Source organism: Diadema setosum, chromosome 2, assembly GCF_964275005.1.
Source record: "Diadema setosum chromosome 2, eeDiaSeto1, whole genome shotgun sequence".
NCBI classification, from domain to species: domain Eukaryota; kingdom Metazoa; phylum Echinodermata; class Echinoidea; order Diadematoida; family Diadematidae; genus Diadema; species Diadema setosum.
The window spans coordinates 10,929,695-10,946,770 of NC_092686.1; the positions used below are offsets into that span (position 1 = coordinate 10,929,695).

At 39.0% G+C, this 17,076-nt stretch overlaps 1 protein-coding gene across 1 annotated transcript; it reads right to left on the reverse strand.

Annotated features, from left to right (window-relative positions):
* Positions 1 to 1,542: 1,542 nt before the first annotated feature.
* LOC140239736 (succinate-semialdehyde dehydrogenase, mitochondrial-like) lies at positions 1,543 to 11,410 on the reverse strand. The gene is made up of 9 exons (XM_072319560.1): positions 11,204 to 11,410; positions 9,660 to 9,743; positions 7,566 to 7,736; positions 6,823 to 6,939; positions 5,979 to 6,122; positions 5,412 to 5,555; positions 4,409 to 4,564; positions 3,920 to 4,089; positions 1,543 to 2,969 (listed from the first exon to the last, which is right to left on the reverse strand). The coding sequence occupies exons 1-9, from the start codon at positions 11,408 to 11,410 to the stop codon at positions 2,705 to 2,707; spliced, it is 1,458 nt and encodes a 485-aa protein (XP_072175661.1). The 3' UTR covers positions 1,543 to 2,704.
* Positions 11,411 to 17,076: the final 5,666 nt, after the last annotated feature.

A 17,076-nucleotide genomic window follows, 5' to 3' on the forward strand; every position in this document is an offset into this window, starting at 1 on the left:
AGCGGCGGCGTGAAAGAATGGTATAATTTTGGTTAATACCGGGATTCTATAGGCCCCGTTTCATATTACATATCTTATTATCCATAACAAGTTACGATAGCTGTTATAAGCTACTAAAATCCTTGCATCAAATTGGCTGAGAGCAAATTTGTCATTGAAATATGGCAGTTGTTACTGATAACAAGTTTTATGAGACGTGACCGAGATTTTAACTGTATTGCGAGACAATAAGAAACCACTGATGAAATATCAAAAAGCATACCATATGAGGAGTTCAAAGTTTATTTGATGAAAATCGGTATTGAAATGGCTGAGATATCCAAAAACAAAGTAAAACAAAGCATTCCTAGGAAAAGGTGGATTAGGATTGCTTTGGTTTGGATATCTCAGCCATTACAGTTCAAACCCGATTTTCATCGATTAAACTTTGAATTCTTAGAATTATAATCATGCTCATTCATATTTCATAAGAGTTTTCTCATTATCTTAGAAAATGGTAATGAAAAAACGTTGGAAACCTCAACCTCATTTTAATCAAAACTGTACCGTCCCTTTAAGACGGGGAATTCAGATTTTAACTTTTTGCGAGCTTATGAGAAACCGCCAGGGAAATATTAAATAGCATATAATTCTAAGAAGAATTCAAAGTTATTTGATGAAAATCAGTTTTGAAATGGCTGAGATATCCAAAAACAAGGAAAAACAAGCAATCCTGATGAAAGGTGTGTCCCACCTCTTATTAGGACTACTTTGTTTGGGGATATCTCAAAAATTTCAAAACCAATTTTCATCAAATAAGACTGAATTTTTTCTCATTATCTCACAAAAAAGCAGTTGGAAACCTGAAGCCCCATTTCAACCAAGACTATGCATAAACGGCGAACATGATGGGATCAGATTATAGCTCTGCTGCAACACCAACTTCACACGCCCTCTGTGCCTCTTTTACATAGTACATCATAATGATATAAAGTAATTCTTTCAGCGCCATTCTGCAGCTACTTTATATATGTATATATTATATATATATATATATACTAGCTATCAAGCTATAGAACTACTACATGAAATTATATGTAATGAACTCCTACGTAAAACTACAACGAAACTTTCACTATAATTATTCTCTTCGTGGTCACCATGTTTGTCGGCTTGTCTGTCTGTCTGTCTTTTTTCTCTCTCTCCATCTCTCTTCTCTCTCCTTTACGTGTAAGTTCTCTGTAGACCCACAATAAATTCTGAGTAAACACGTCCGCAACACACACAAACACACAACGTAAATTCCCAAAGACTAAAAATCAAAGTTCATTTGCAAATCTGTTTATTTCAAATTTGTGGATAGAAGTGTCATGGTTAATACTCTCAGTGTATATCATTGCTTTAACCGCATATTTTACAGCTTTAAAGGGGATGGCTAGTAACTGATCAGTGGGAATCAGTGGGAATGCTGGGGGATGATTATTCCAATTCTTGTGGGATTAATTTAAGAGTACATTATATATTTGTTGTTGAGTGAAAATTATTTGCTTCAGAACGGTCTCATATTCAAGTAATGTGCAGTTTAAGCCCCGTCACTGACCAGGCACGCTAACCCGGAAATATTAAACTGCACATTACTTGAATATGAGACCATTCTGAAGCAAATAATTTTCACACAACAATAGATATATCATGTACTCTCAAATGAATCCCACAGGAATTGGAAGAATCATCCCCCAGCATTCCCACTGATTCCCACTGATCAGTTACTAGCCATCCCCATTAAACAACATATGATCTATAAAAACAATACACAGCTAAATTTCAGAAAGACAGGAATAAACCACAAGTATCGATACATTATGTGTATCAACATGAACGTGCATGTGTAAAGAGCGAAAGGGATGGGGGATAACTGTGCTTGATCAAAAGTTTTAGCTTCATAATTGTTGTGTTTCTCACAACAACCGAAACCGTACTTGTCATAGTGTAAGAGCAAAAAATCCATAATCACCAAAAATGTATCGGACGTAAGCCGTCACGACTCACACTTCACACGACATGTTGATTAGTCAGCCACAGCGACCTGACGATCACGATCACGGAAGCAAGTTTACATGCAATGCATAAGATTTAGTAGAACTTTTCCATCTCCCACAATGCGAATTTTAAGCGTTATTAGATGCTATAGTTTTATACAGCTTTGTCGATATTGGTATGCGCGTTATCAAAACGACCGTCTAAAACGTTCTTTTCTTAAATATGTCGGTTTGCTTTTTCTATCATCGCTCACTGTGTGTTGAAAAATATATTATGATAACCCCTGTATTTAAGACGGTCTCTTCAATGTTTTTTTTGGGTTTTTGCGCCATTATGACGTTTTGTTTTCAGACGCTTGTATAATTTAATATTTCGAGATTCATTCCATCAATAAACAGTCCACAAGGAATAGACGCATTTACTCACATAAATTATATGTAATTGGAAGTGTATATTGAAGGGGTTCTCTATCTATACCCATGCTATCTGTGTCCCTAAATTTCTCCATCCCATCTCCTGGAAAGCACAGAATGTGTATTATATCGGAACGGTCCTGAAGAGCTAATAGTGAAACCTGGTGATGGTGTACTAGAATCAACATCAGTCAAACAACTGAGAGACCGTTGATACCAAGAAAGCATAGAAAACTGTGATTGCCGATATAAAACTTGTTCAACTGGACATCTTAGATTCCGCCAAAACCAACGACTTTCATATTCTGGAACTCGTTCAGTCCATATCTCGACCCTTCCACGCCCAGACCAGACTCCTTGATTCCCCCGAAAGGCAGGGCGTTGTCAAAGATGAAGGTGTCGTTGACACCGACCATGCCGACCTCCATCCGCTCGGCCACCCGCCAGATCTGGCCGATGTCGTTGGAGTAGAAGTAACCAGCCAGTCCCATCCGCGTGCTGTTGGCGATGGTGACCGCTTCTTCCTCGGTTTTGAACCTGAGTGAGAGGGGTGACCATGGCAACAAAACATCATCTTGAAAGATACATGTACATTGTTGACAACTTCACAGTGTTCTACTCTTTAACTATTATTTTATTTGCCATCGTGAAAGATCTGTGCGTACCAACTTTGATTCATACAAATATTTCTTAACGTTAAGTGTTATTGCGTTATCCAAATAATATACTAATTATGATTACGTGCTGCTTTCTAAAATACGGACAGTGACAATGAAAAAAGGAACTTCCCAATAGTTTCACAATTTTCATTGAAATGGGAGGCATTCATTTGTATGTAACTATTGAGTACGTCATTTAACGTGGTTTAGCTAAAATGGAATGGAACTGGGGGACAAAATACATGAATGGGTAGTCCTAATGATAATAAATGATAAGAAACCGGTTTACTGAAATAAGTTAGGAAGGGCTAAATGTGTGGAGGACTGAATATAAGAGGTGGGTGGATATTTCTGTCAAGTGGGTTTAGCTGGAAAAAAAGGAGTTTAAGACCATGTGTTTTGTTTTGTTTGGCCTTTAATTGTATCATGTATTTTTGTAGGGGTGGGGTAGAGCAAAACTGTGGCCTCTACAATATTTACCAACAGAGAAATACAGAGAAGTAGTACAAAAGTGAGTCTATGCTTATAAAAAGAAACTTCAAATTTCTTATGTCATTTTGTTTCTTATCACATCTGTTTCAAAATCCTAACAATATACATTTTCTGCTTTAGTTTTAAAGCGCAACTGTCCTTCTTATTCACAGCGGAAGAAAGATAATCCAAAAGTATTTGAAACACGGCAGTTCCAAACGCCTCTTATACGATAAGTTGTATACTGTCATCAACTTTACGAGACTGCCAACTGTCAATTGGATTTAAATTTGTGAATTTGGTTTAAATTGATTTAAATTCATGATGGACGTTGAGCATTTCTGTGACGTCACTCACTTGATGATAGAAGCAAGAGGACCAAAAGTCTCCTCAGAGCAGACGAGGGCCTCCTTCGGAACGTCGCAGACGACTGTCGGCTCGAAGAAATTCCCGCCGAGTTCAGATCGCTTGCCTCCCACCAGGAGTCTCCCACCATTCTTCACGGCATTTTGAACGTGGCGCTCAACCTTAAGAGAACAATCAAGGGGATCATCTCTTTTATTTTTCCGCACACATTTGCATTACACAAACCAGCGCTGCAGAAAGCTTGAGGCTGCAAGGTTGACTCTAGAGTATAAAAAGTCAGATATGTACTTCCAACGGAACAACTCTAAAGTTGGACTTCATTAAAACAAATAGCAATGGTTTCAGTCCCTCAGTCCACAGACATGACTAAGCAGATGCGTCAGTTAGAGTGCAGATACCAACAGTGCTGACTCTTTACAGTGCAAACAGTGAAACAAGCGGGCCAACTGATATGTTGGAGAACACAGAGACTTATCATACCTTTTCCAGTCCCTTTGCGTTGATCAGGGGGCCCAGTGTGGTCTTTGGATCCATCCCGTTGCCCACGACGAGACTTGAAGCAAGCTTGGCCAACTTCTGACAGAACTCATCGTAGATCCCCTCCTGGACCAGGATCCTGTTGGCGCTGATGCAGACCTGGGTGTAGCAATAAGCCAAGGTTGGTTATTTAGTGTCATGTTGGTGTTATATCAGAAATGGGACAAGCCCTGATTTACCTATACCGTGTCTATTTGCTCCTTTAAAATTCTTGTCTAAGATAAGACAATTAATTTCCATGATGATACACACACAACAACAGCAAATAAAAAAAAAAGAAAGAAACGTTTTCATTGGTTGGTCATTCGTAATTGGTTGCAATTACATTGTAGCCTACTACTCTTTTTGTAGCTAAATTACTTTCAATGTCTCCCTTTGTAGAAGAATAGAGAAGTCCCCTTTTATATTTTGAAGTTAAAAGAAAACAGTATTCCGATATGTGACGATCTGTTCGTGGAATGTATTCGTGATGAGATGGTCCTGGGGCGTCACAGAAACTTTGCTATTGCTCGTTTATTTCCTTAGCCACGGCTAAGATTATTCTAAACATTACTGTACACATTGAAACATTATCAGTGTTACAATCCAGCCCTGAAGATGACACCTGTTACTGTTAGCCATCAAGTCTGCGCGATAAACCTGTTCAACCCAAGATTGACGATGAATGCACCTCTTTCTTCAGATTTGTGACTGTCCTATGTCACAATGTTTACTTCTCATATACCCATTCATTTACTGTAGATAATCATTAGAATTCAATGGTTCCTAAATAAGGGTAACTGATAGAATGGAGTGCGAAATATCTAAATGATTACGCAAGCCAGCAATGATTGAAGAAAAATTAAAGGGAGATTTCCTCTCATACTGCTTTAGCTCTCCTTATATGCGTCTTCTGAGTACGACTTTGTGCTCTAAATATGTAGATCTATAGTTCATCCACACTCACCTGGCCTGATCCGTAGAATTTGAGTATGAAACAACCCATAGAGGCTGCGTCGACATTGGCCGAGTCAAAGACGATGAAGGGCGAGTTTCCCCCGAGCTCCATGGATACCTTCTTCACCGTGCTAGCCGACTGAGCCAGGAGAATCTACAGCAAGGAAAGTATTGTATTAGAGTCACGTCATACCTTGCAAGGTTAGCTTAGGGTACAATAAGCACTCTGCAGTGCCATAATAATTGTCTTAGATACTATCCTGCTGTTCTTATTTGCCAACAATTATGTTTCATTCACATTATGAAGCTACAGAATTAGACAAAGAGAATGTACTCTTTTGCCGATAGATTTCAGATTTTACGAGTTCGCTGGTCGCAGCACGGTTGAAGTAACTGTCAACGCGTAGAAGCTGATTGAGAAATCAACTCTTTTAGCACCCTGTTTGAAAGGCTGCCGTATAATACTACATCAGACGTATAATTGGTATTTTGAGACATTGATAAAGAATAAGTTAAAGAGCCTAGATGTATAGTGTAATTGGAGGTTGTGAGCTAAAAACTGGTGCGCATTCCCCACCTTGCCCGTGGCTGTCGACCCAGTGAAAGAGATCTTGGACACGAGCTCGCTCTCGCACAGCACCTTGCCGACAGCCGGAGCGTTGGCGCGAGAACACGGCACGACGTTGAAGACACCGTCTGGGATGCCAGCCTCCTTCATCATCTGAGATTGAATAAATAATAGGACGATTTGGGGGAAACAAAATTGTTAAACAAAGATCCCTGTGGCGTCGAACTCATGATAATGTTTCCAATATATTCCACTGATCAAGTTGAGAGCTATTGAAATGTATCAAGTTTATTTATCGCAAAGACAATTCTTAGATTTTATTGTCATTGTTAGCATTATCATTATGTTTATCACTATTCCATAATCACAATTTGAGTTTTTCTTTATCAGTAAATCCTTTTTGACATGATGATAAGAGTTAGTAATGAATTCGGTGGGGAGAAGAAGAATTCCATCCCTCATTGGTCTAGATATACCCATCATCATCATCACCATCAGTCATTGTATCATCACGAACATTAACACCATCTCTATTACTATCATCAATATTATTATATTACCCTGCGTGACAGTAATAGTAGGCCTCGTGATCACGCTTTAAAAATCTACATTTGTCAACATACGATGTATTGCCAAGAAAACTACGGCGCATCTGTTGCACAAGGCTGGTCATAAATACATTTAAAGCCTTAATTAGGCCTTCTAATGAATTTATCCTGTTTGCTTTTCCTCGGCCATAGAGATTTTCGATACAGCAAATTATGTTCGATCTTTTAGTATGTACCTAATGGTGTTTTCCAAATATCAAAGAGGAAAATATTGTTTCCTGGTCGTGTCATAAAACCGGACTTACGTCACAAAGGGCAAGTGCTGAGAGGGGCGTGTCCTCTGACGGTTTGATGACGACGGTACATCCCGCGGCCAGCGCCGCTCCAGCCTTCCTCGTGATCATCTCCATTGGGAAGTTCCACTGGAAAGCACCATGACAGTCAAAAGTAATGATCTAGTAAATGTCATCAAACTCTGTCGCCAGAGGGCTTACTTTAACAACACTTCACAGCCAGGAACACACATGTTCATGCTTCGCAGTGTATGACTGTTTCTTCCCTGAGCCTGTGTTGAATGTGCAACGAAATACATGTACTACATTCCGACAGGTAAATCAAACACCGCGCTGAAGTGTTGATAAAAATTGTGATTTTCACCAGAGCCTAAATGTGAAAAGTTTAGTCTTAGCAGCTTATAGCACTGAAGTAGAACTCAAAGATTACGTGGTAATTTTGGGTGATAGTAGGGCTATAAGTAACAAACAAGCATAACCTCTCAGTATACTATGAACAGCACATCACAATCCATTATTTAAGTACTCATACACGGAATTAATGATTAGTCTGTTTATTTTTCTTCGATTTCGTGAAACCTCCGTTCTACAATTTGTGAGCAGTATCATAATCCGATTTTAAAGTGAAAACTGATATATCATGACAAGTATCAGACTTTTGATACTAGCTTCTGGCATTATTAAATGACTTCAATGATTTGTCACGCGCCATTTTGGTAATATCTCTATTTTTGGCATCAGAAAACATTACTCACAGGGGTAATAAGACCAGCCACGCCCACTGGCTGCCGAATCACCAGGGCCCGTTTATTCTTCTGCAGGTTGGTATGGACGTCCCCGACAGTGCGCGTTGCTTCCTCCGCGAAGTACTTGACGAAACCCGAAGCACCCCTAGCTTCATTGGTCGATTCCATCATCTTCTTGCCCTAACGAGAGAAGAGAAATATGTGGCGGTAGATATAATAATCTAATGCTTTCAAAGTGCTAATATGGGTGGAATGACATTTTTGTTCTTTTTGAAATAAGTTACAATCGTATACAATTGAGACTCTTTTGAGCTCAGCTTCCATGAGTTTCTCAAACTGACCCCAAAGTTTAAACATGCTCTCTTTGAGAACCCTTCTTTAATCCACCCTATGTATACACAGACTCCGATTAAAACTCCACAGGATATGTTTGGGAGGTCTACTTATCCAAAAGATGCAAAATGAGTTCTCGTATGGTATATTATTTTTTACAAGTTGTCTCTCTGTATGGTCGTTTATGGCATGCAATGCACTTGACCGTATCCACCACAGTTCATTCCCATGCACCCCATTTTAAGAATTGCATGTTTCATGTCTAAGTTATTGCAGAGTATTCGCTCATACTTATCCTTCTTTGCTTATATGATTCATTGTGTAAATATTTATGAAGGACTAACAATTATTTAAATCAAAAGAGCGTTAACTATTTTTGCTTTCGCTCAACCTTGTAAAAACTCAATTTACGGCCAATCAAGAGTCAACCGCAATACAATATTACACTCTTAGCGCTTTTAATCCGTATACATGCACTGCTCAGTGATTTAGATAGAAGAGGACTAACGGTTATATGCTTACAGAGCAACCAGTTTGTGCAATATCATTCTGTTGCTCATCAAAGGTATTTGATACTATCGGGATCTTGGCTGGTAAGCAGGATATGGGGAGAATACTAAAAAAAAAAAGAAAAGAAATATCAATCTCGGTTTAACAACAATTCATTGTTTGTTTCAGAGTGTTCGAAGTAGAGAATTCACTTAATGGTCTGTAAACATTCTCTAATCGTGATTAACATTGATTGACTTGTTTTATCATACAGTCACAAAACTCAGCGTATATATTATTATTGTATTTCCGTTAACAGTACTTTCCTTTAGCTTTTATTACGATATTTGATGTATTTTGCATCACTCTGTGTAATAAATGTCAAAGTTTTACTGTAATTGCATTTTTGTTGGAAATGAACGCAAATGAAATAAAATGAATGAAAAAGAGATAGAAAACTGTGTAATGCAAAAATATACATCAAGCAGTGAGCATATTTCCAGTGACCGTCTCTGACCAATCATGTTTATCAAAATGAATTATGATGGTGTATGCTATTATACGTGGTTTAATTCCCACCAAATATAGATAAAGTTGCAAAAGGTACAAGCGAAAATGAAACTTTATCCCTTTATCCTTATTCCTTTATCCTAAGGATTAAATCGATAGCATAGTAAACTGAAAGTAGTAATGCAATAAAACGAATGACGTCTCGCTGTTGTCCAGTATGCATCGTTAGTACTTTATGAAGAATATTAATTCAATACAGAGATTCAATGCCAATACTGCTTCTTCTTTTTTTTCTTCAAACGGTCCTCTATTATAAAATTTTGCAATGCTGACATCGAAGAACTTCGGCCTATATAATGCTATAAAAATGCAAATAAGAATATATTACTGTATATTAGTTCAACAATTCAGTGCAATCACTGCGTGTAGAACCCACCCCCCCCCCCCCCATAATAAAAAAAGGGTTACCCTCTGGAACTTCAACTTTGGACTTTACCAGGGAGGTGGAAAGCTCCCACCTTCTTATCTTCGCAAGACCCACAAAGTACACACAAGGCATGCATGAATCTACACTCGAGTTGTAGGTACCACGTCATGATATCGCTTTTGACCTTAACTGCCCGTTCCACGTTCACCAAACAAGAACGTGGTCAAGTATAATTGAATATTAATAGACTGGGATTGGAGATTCAAAAATGTCACGAATGTCACGTGACTGCAATCGTTCAAAATTGTTAACTCATCCCAGAATCCCATCCTCTGTGAACTTACATTTTCAGCAGTGATGATCTTTGCGAGGTTTTCGACATTTTCATCCATCAGTTGGCCGAGACGCTTTAAAATGGCCGCCCTCTCCTGCATCGTACAGACAAAAACACAAAGGAAGACAAAACAAACTATGACAAGAAAACAATGAGCAATGTTAGACACATCCTGTAATGGTACAGGTGGTGGTAATTTTACTCCATGATACAGTGTACGACCAGCAATCAGATGGTGATATAGAGGTTGACATTACTGCTTGAATAATTGGCCATTGCATATCTTTATAAAGAGCTGAAATTGATCGATAATGACATACGACATCAACTTAAAGACCCTTCGTATTTTGAGAAAGCCGTGCAGTATGTGACATCTGTTAAATATTCTATACAAGTCTTTGAATAATACACCTGTACATAACATATTAAAGACCAATTCACACACGATTTTATAAACAAGATAGGCAAGATCATGCATTTCAGCGTTAGCCGTGGAAACATGGGGACATAAAGATATGAATCAGGCTTATAGTGCCATGTCTAACAGCAGTAGACGGGACTTTATCACGCACGCACGCACGCACGCACACACACACACACACACACACACACTCACAATTTATATGAATGCCCTTGTGCATGAAACGCTATGCGATAATGTGATAAAGGAGTTGATGTAGTAAGATTCAATGGCTCCAATCAATGTCAGGATTTAGGCCTACCCTCGACCTTTCCGTACACACTTCAGGAGAATGTCAACATACACTTGTACTATACAAAATAAACATCACGAGCTGGCTGCTTTCCCAACGAAGAGTCAACATTTCATCGTGACTTGACAAAATTAGTACTACTAGTATTACCTAGTAAAATTGTGGAACAATACTTGTTGTGTTTGACCGTTCGTTGGTCAATAACTCGTACGATTCGATGAAGGTCAATGCCATTGAGGACAGGCAGATCAATGATTGTTTGAGAATTCTTTTGTTTTGTATAAAATTTGTCGTACGAAGCCAGGCGTGTTCCTTCTTGCGAGCTACGCATGAATAGGCCTACAGTGTACGTGTATCTCCCGAACAGATTCAAATCTCACATAGGCCAGAGTTAATTATATTTCGATAAAAACTCGCTGCCGCATTTCTGACATAATTAGGAACAAGTTCCACTTTTTGAAATCGCTATCTTGCCATTTTCCTTTATAAAGAGCATTTGTGTGTGTGTGTGTATGTGTGTGTGTGTGTGTGTGTGTGTGTGTGTGTGTACATTCTTTTCAGACCCGAGCACTAAAACAAGCACACAAACACACACTATAAAACTAAGATCTGAAATGGCGTTTAAAGTATAGGCATGGCGTCTAATCAGGATCAGGTCAAAGAAAGATGTGGAAACATCAGATCTCGAGGATTAACACAGGTCGACATGTTTTCAATTTTTTTTTTTTTTTTTTCAAAGTGGAGAAACGAGTTTTAGGAACAGTATTCAGGACTACACTCGGGAGTGAGTTTTAGAGGGAGCAAGATTCGAGTAACGTGCGAGAGTTGCATATAAACTAACCCTCGAAGTGGTTTCCCTCCAGGTTTGGAAGGCTGCATACGCCCTTTGGATGGCCGCCTCGGTGTCCGCGGCATCGGTGTCGGCCACTTTGGCAACCACCTCTCCTGTGGCGGGGTTGAGCACCTCGAAGGTCTTTCCCGACTTCGCCGAAACCCACTCTCCGCCGACGAACGCCTTCTCGCGAATAAGAGGATTCTTTTCCGCCATCTTGTGCGATTAGACCGGCACCGTCTGGATTCCTAGAATGAGTTTGAAACGTAAACGAATATTGCCCGTCATTGACTATAGAACGTGAACGGAGATATATATAGGCAATGTTACAGATAGATCGATTAATAGATAGGTTGGTATACATCAACAGATAGCCCGATAGATAGAGAGCCATAGATGCATAGAATAGTCAGACCGCAGTAATGTAGGCCTAATATGTCGGCTATAACCAAGTATGGCTCTGACGGATAAAAATACAATGTACTTAAAAATGTGGGAGTACAGACATGTAGACCTACCTATATCCTATGCACGTTTCTTATTCAGGACGCACAAGCAAACATTTTGTCGTTGTTGCTTTTACAGCATCACGTCTTTCATACTCCGGACACCTGAGCAGAAACAAGGGGTCATGCCAATGTGACCTCCTTAAGCCTATGCGGGCCACATCATTTCCTGTCCACAGGTATATGTGTGTGAACTTTGTGCACATTTGCCTCATTGGCACAGAAGAGTTAACTTCATCGATTTCATGTTGGCTCATACAAACAAAAGAAACAGCACGTGAGAGTTCCATTACATCGGACAAAATAAGAAAGGAATGACGTTACAGAGGAGTATTTTTCTTGAAATTGTGAGATATGTAAAAATTCTTCTGACGTCACGGGACGTGATGAAAATTAATCGTTGCTTGGATCTCTCCGATTGAATATCCTGTCTTCTATACACTGAAAAACAGAAATTTATATACTGTGTTAAAATTATTTTACGGTTATGCCAATTAAGCAATCGATTATAACACTGTAACACAAGCTCTCGTAGTTTCTAATTAAAGAGTGCTGCTTTTTAGAATCATCATGTTATGTACAATCTTATAGGAAAGTGGTCAGGAGGTCATGACTGAACATGAATAATTATCTATCAAGTATATGTATATAATATATCATCAGATTTGAACGATGTCATGAATATTCATTTGCCACTATATTGGGTGCTGCGTTACGGCTTCATCGGTTCGATGAGGGGTAGATTGAAATAACAAGGTATAAAACATAAAATCGACAGCACCACCACTATACCAACAACATCAACATCAACACCACCATCAACACCACTATACCAACAACAATATCAACATGAACACCATCATCATTACCCCTCTCACCACAATTTCCACCATCAATGCAAGCCACAGCAACTATTGTCACTAACACAAAATATACCACCATTACCACCACCACCATCGGTCCAACCAACACCATTGATACCACATCCAGTATCTCAGCCATCAACACTGCGAACACAATAACCACCAACGACAGCATCTAGCCTAATGACGCTTTTCAAACTGACAATAATTATTACAAGTTTAGCTTGCCGCTCGGGCAATATTACACAATTATTGCACATTAAACAGAGCGTTAATAAGAATCATCCACCCGAAAGTAACCTTGGAACATTGAGTCGGAATCACTTGAGGCGAAGCAGAGTGCTCTGGACCGTTCAAACGTTACGGGGTGAATTTTTCTATTATAACGCCCAATCGAGTAAATATGGATTATCTTACGATATGATTTGCGTTTTGCGGCAGCATTTTTTCGCAAGATTCCCATCAGGCCAGCAAGCTTTAATTGGACTGTACACAATAATTGCAATGCAATTTATATTTGTAATAGACAGCTGCATAAGCGCAAACGAGCGGTCGTTGGTACTACGGGTGTATATGAACCGGCCATGCCGACGCATGGTGCAAAGTAAAGTTGGGCGTTTTGGCAAAAGTAAAGCAAAAAAAAAAAAAAAAACAAAGAAAAAAAGAGAAATGACGAAGAAGAGGAGGAGGAGGAGGAGGAAGAAGAAGAAGAAGGAGGAAGAGGAAGAGAAGACTAGTCACACGGTATATAGCTCTCAGCCTGCCGTTTGATTAAGATCCATATCACCTTTTTATAGGAACATTATATTTCCCTGGGATGGATGGATGACAAATAGAGGACTAACAATGATTACAGTTCCATTAAACAGACGTCAGACTTTCTGACACAGGCAAAACTTACGATACATAACATATCTCGCATGGGTTGCAGATAGGCCTCTCCAATGAATGATTAAATTTTGGATTATAATCGGGGAGATGGTTGCACCTCCCTGATGCTGATGCTGATGAATTGTATGTATTTCTCAATTAACCACAAACCACACTTAGCGGAAAGAATTCTACCCTCATACGCACTCACGGGCAACATAATCACACACATTTGAAATATATCCACCGCAAGTCCTACAGAACTACATACGACCGTGTCATCAAAACAAACGGTCTTATTTTGAAACATATCCCAGCCAATCCCTATAAGATTCCTTGTTTGATCTCCCGCAATGTCGCAGTTATCAGCTGTTTTCGTGTTTGACCTATTTACGCTGATTTACCGTTCATTGTTGTATTGGTGCAGCAAAATATTACCTGTGGTTGGCAAGAGATATATCATTGAAACGCACAGTGTTACAGTGCAAGGAGCATAACAATTAGGGTTTTCCATTTCGTCGCATGTGCGCATTCATGACTATGAACTTAATTGGACTCAGACAATTTAAACTGAAACAGATTACTTACCAGGTACTGAGCTCTGCTGGCTTACAGCTACCGTACGAGGCACGCAAGCGGGGAAGTGATGGGCAACATTCAACATACCCTCGACCCAACAATCTACGGCTGAGTTCGTTCTGATAACTCCGCCCCTTTCTGATCGGAGACAACTCGGATCCAATACATATCGCGCATCGACGATAACGTTGATTTTATTGACATGGCGCTAAAATGTCGTACAAAGTTCATAACCATTGCAACTGTCTGCAGACGGCAGTGGCTATATGCACAATCTCTGGCCATCAAAATGGTCAAAGAATGAAAAAACGTGAAGACGGAAGCAGAGATCGAAACGAAAGATCGGTGAGAAGAGAACCAAAATCGTCTCCCTCGTCAGCAAAACAGACAACACTAATACGGTCAGCTTTTAAAGGCCATAATCATCAAGCCAGCCGGCAACTTTTGATTCATCACTGTTTCAATATTGCGTTCCTCACTGATTTTGGAGAGATACAAATCACACTGGTGTCATAAGCACAGACAGCCACATAATTATCGTTGAATTCATGTTCTACATGTAACACAGGGCCATATGTTATGCCTAACAGAGCAAGTTGTTAATGTTTTTCTTTATACGAAACGAATTATGATAATACCACTTGAGGGTTCCATGACATAAATTAAACTCCATCGACATATGCTCCGCCGACATTGTATTGCTCCAAAAATGGCAAAGAATGCTCTGCGACAAATGCTACGAGACAATATATTTCTTTGTCGACATTTGCTTCGCCGACAATCAATGCTCCGCCGACAATATTGCTCTGTCGACATTTGCCGGCAATTATTCTAGTACACTGTAATTGTTCCTAATAGGTACATTATTTCCCTTGACATCATTTTCTTCTGCCTAAGATGTATGACGAATGATTGTGCCATGAACTATATAAGGGGTCCGGAAAGGCGGGGAAGGAGCAAACATAGAATTTTGCCCCATCAATAATTTGATGACTCGGAGCAATAATTGTCACGGAGTATTCTCGGAGCAATACTGTCGGCGGAGCATTTTCTTGTCACCCCCGTTAATATCGTCTGCAGCTCACACACCACTATCACTGCCAGACGATTTCCAGTTAATACCATTAAATAATCTCTCGAAACCTGCTCTCTCTGTATGTGTGTGTTTGTGCATGCTTGTGTGTTAGAGGGGAATGGGGTATAGACAGTTTTTTTTTGTTTTTGTTTTATACGCTGCAAACAGATCCATATTATAAAACGATTGTTGCATATGTATTTTGTTTTCCTGGAAAATCAGATATAAGCCACAAGCGGTGGGTAGGGTGATGGAATGTTAAAAATAGGAGGATTCCGTTGGATCTAAAACGAGTCAGGCTGCCTTGGTCAAATCTGAAAAAAAAAAAAAAAAAACCGGAAGGTAAGTGCAAGTTTGATTACAAAATATAATATATGTATTTTGTAAATTGCTCGGCTCCAAAGCCCTATTGCCAACTGATTAAAGGTTTAGAGAAACATTATTTCTGGCTCACAAGTACTACCCCTTTCTCACTTTTACTGACAGACTTACAAAAATACAAAAATCATATGCACACTTCACTTCAGTCGCAACACAATTTCCATACCAACCTTGAAGGCGCTATAGGGATCCACTGCTTCCTATACAAGCGACCATGCACATGAAACACAGACACACACGCACACACCCAACTAACACTAACACTGACACAACAACTTACATACATGCCTAGATGATGGTGAGTGTGCTGTTGTGTCTGTTTCTCCACCATTATGCATGAATCTACATGAAAGATTTCATTTTTTTTTTCATGCTGATGTATTGCTTCCGCTTGCACATCATGACCATGACATTCAAAGGAAAGTATTCATATATTATTTTTCAGATGGAAAGGGGCGAAATGTTTATTGGCTCGGAGAAGCTTTGTTCGCTATACTCTGCACTTATTGAGTAAACTATCGTTTATACAATTATACAATATACACAAACAAAGAATATTTTGATGTGGACATACCTTTTTTTTTCAGCTCTCGAAAACACTCACGTCCCTTTTGCCATGAATGCAGCTTCGATACGAAGTTTCTTACAGTATACAACTTAGCATGGCAAGGGTTACATACCGAGAATTTTATGACAAATACTGTATACCAGTCATGATGATGATTCATTGTATAAAGAAATTAACTATTCAGAAAGTTTGCATACAAAACCACGTACGATGAAAATAAAAAGATCATATCATTTGATATAATGACAAAAATAAACATAGGTTTCATCGAATCTATGTGTTGAAATGGATTTAAAAGTCTCATATACATTTCAAAACTTATTGCGCAATAATGATGATTACAAAGGATATCATGGCATATTATGTGTTCAGAGGGAGAACGGATGATCGGCGACGTCTTTGATCAAAGTCTGCATTTATGTCCATGTCGGGTCAATGTGAAATCCGTATCACATAATTATGTCTTCATTGTATCCTTTATACTCTAACAACGTTATAACAAATCAGTGATAACGAAGATTTCATTCAAAATGATCAAAATACCACGCTCTTATTTCATGTACAATAAAATGTAGTTTTCGTTTCAAATTGAACAGTAAAATATCTGTAAAACGAGAAATGTTTGCGTGCATTTTAATTTCGCGAATTTCGCGAGAGCCGAGTTTCGCGAAATTGAAATGCACGCTGAAGATCTTGTCTATATTATATGCATTGAATGTAAGAGGCAACTCGCAACAATTTCATGCTGCGAATAAAGCCGTCGGCTCCCATTCGTGAAAATTTCATGCCGCAAAAATATCGTATTTAACAATAAAACTATTTACCCATTAAACACAATTGTGCGGGGTTGTACGTCACTCTTTTGGGAGATTCACTCATCTTCCTTAATCAATTTTTTTTGGGGGGGCACTTTGTCGCATCTTAAAAAACAGCTTCCTATTTTGCAGTTTTATTCTTACATAAACGACTTAAAAGCAAACACACACAGACCACGAATATCTAACGTTCCATGTCGAACAATGCTCATTTCAGCAATTATA

Coding starts and splice junctions, on each gene's coding strand:
- LOC140239736 (XM_072319560.1), bottom strand. CDS start 11,410: ATGGCGGAAAAGAATCCTCTTATTCGCGAGAAGGCGTTCGTCGGCGGA. Junction 6,123..6,822: donor CAGCACTTGCCCTTTGTGAC/GTAAGTCCGGTT, acceptor ATTCAATCTCAG/ATGATGAAGGAGGCTGGCAT. Junction 5,556..5,978: donor GGTCGACAGCCACGGGCAAG/GTGGGGAATGCG, acceptor TCCTTGCTGTAG/ATTCTCCTGGCTCAGTCGGC.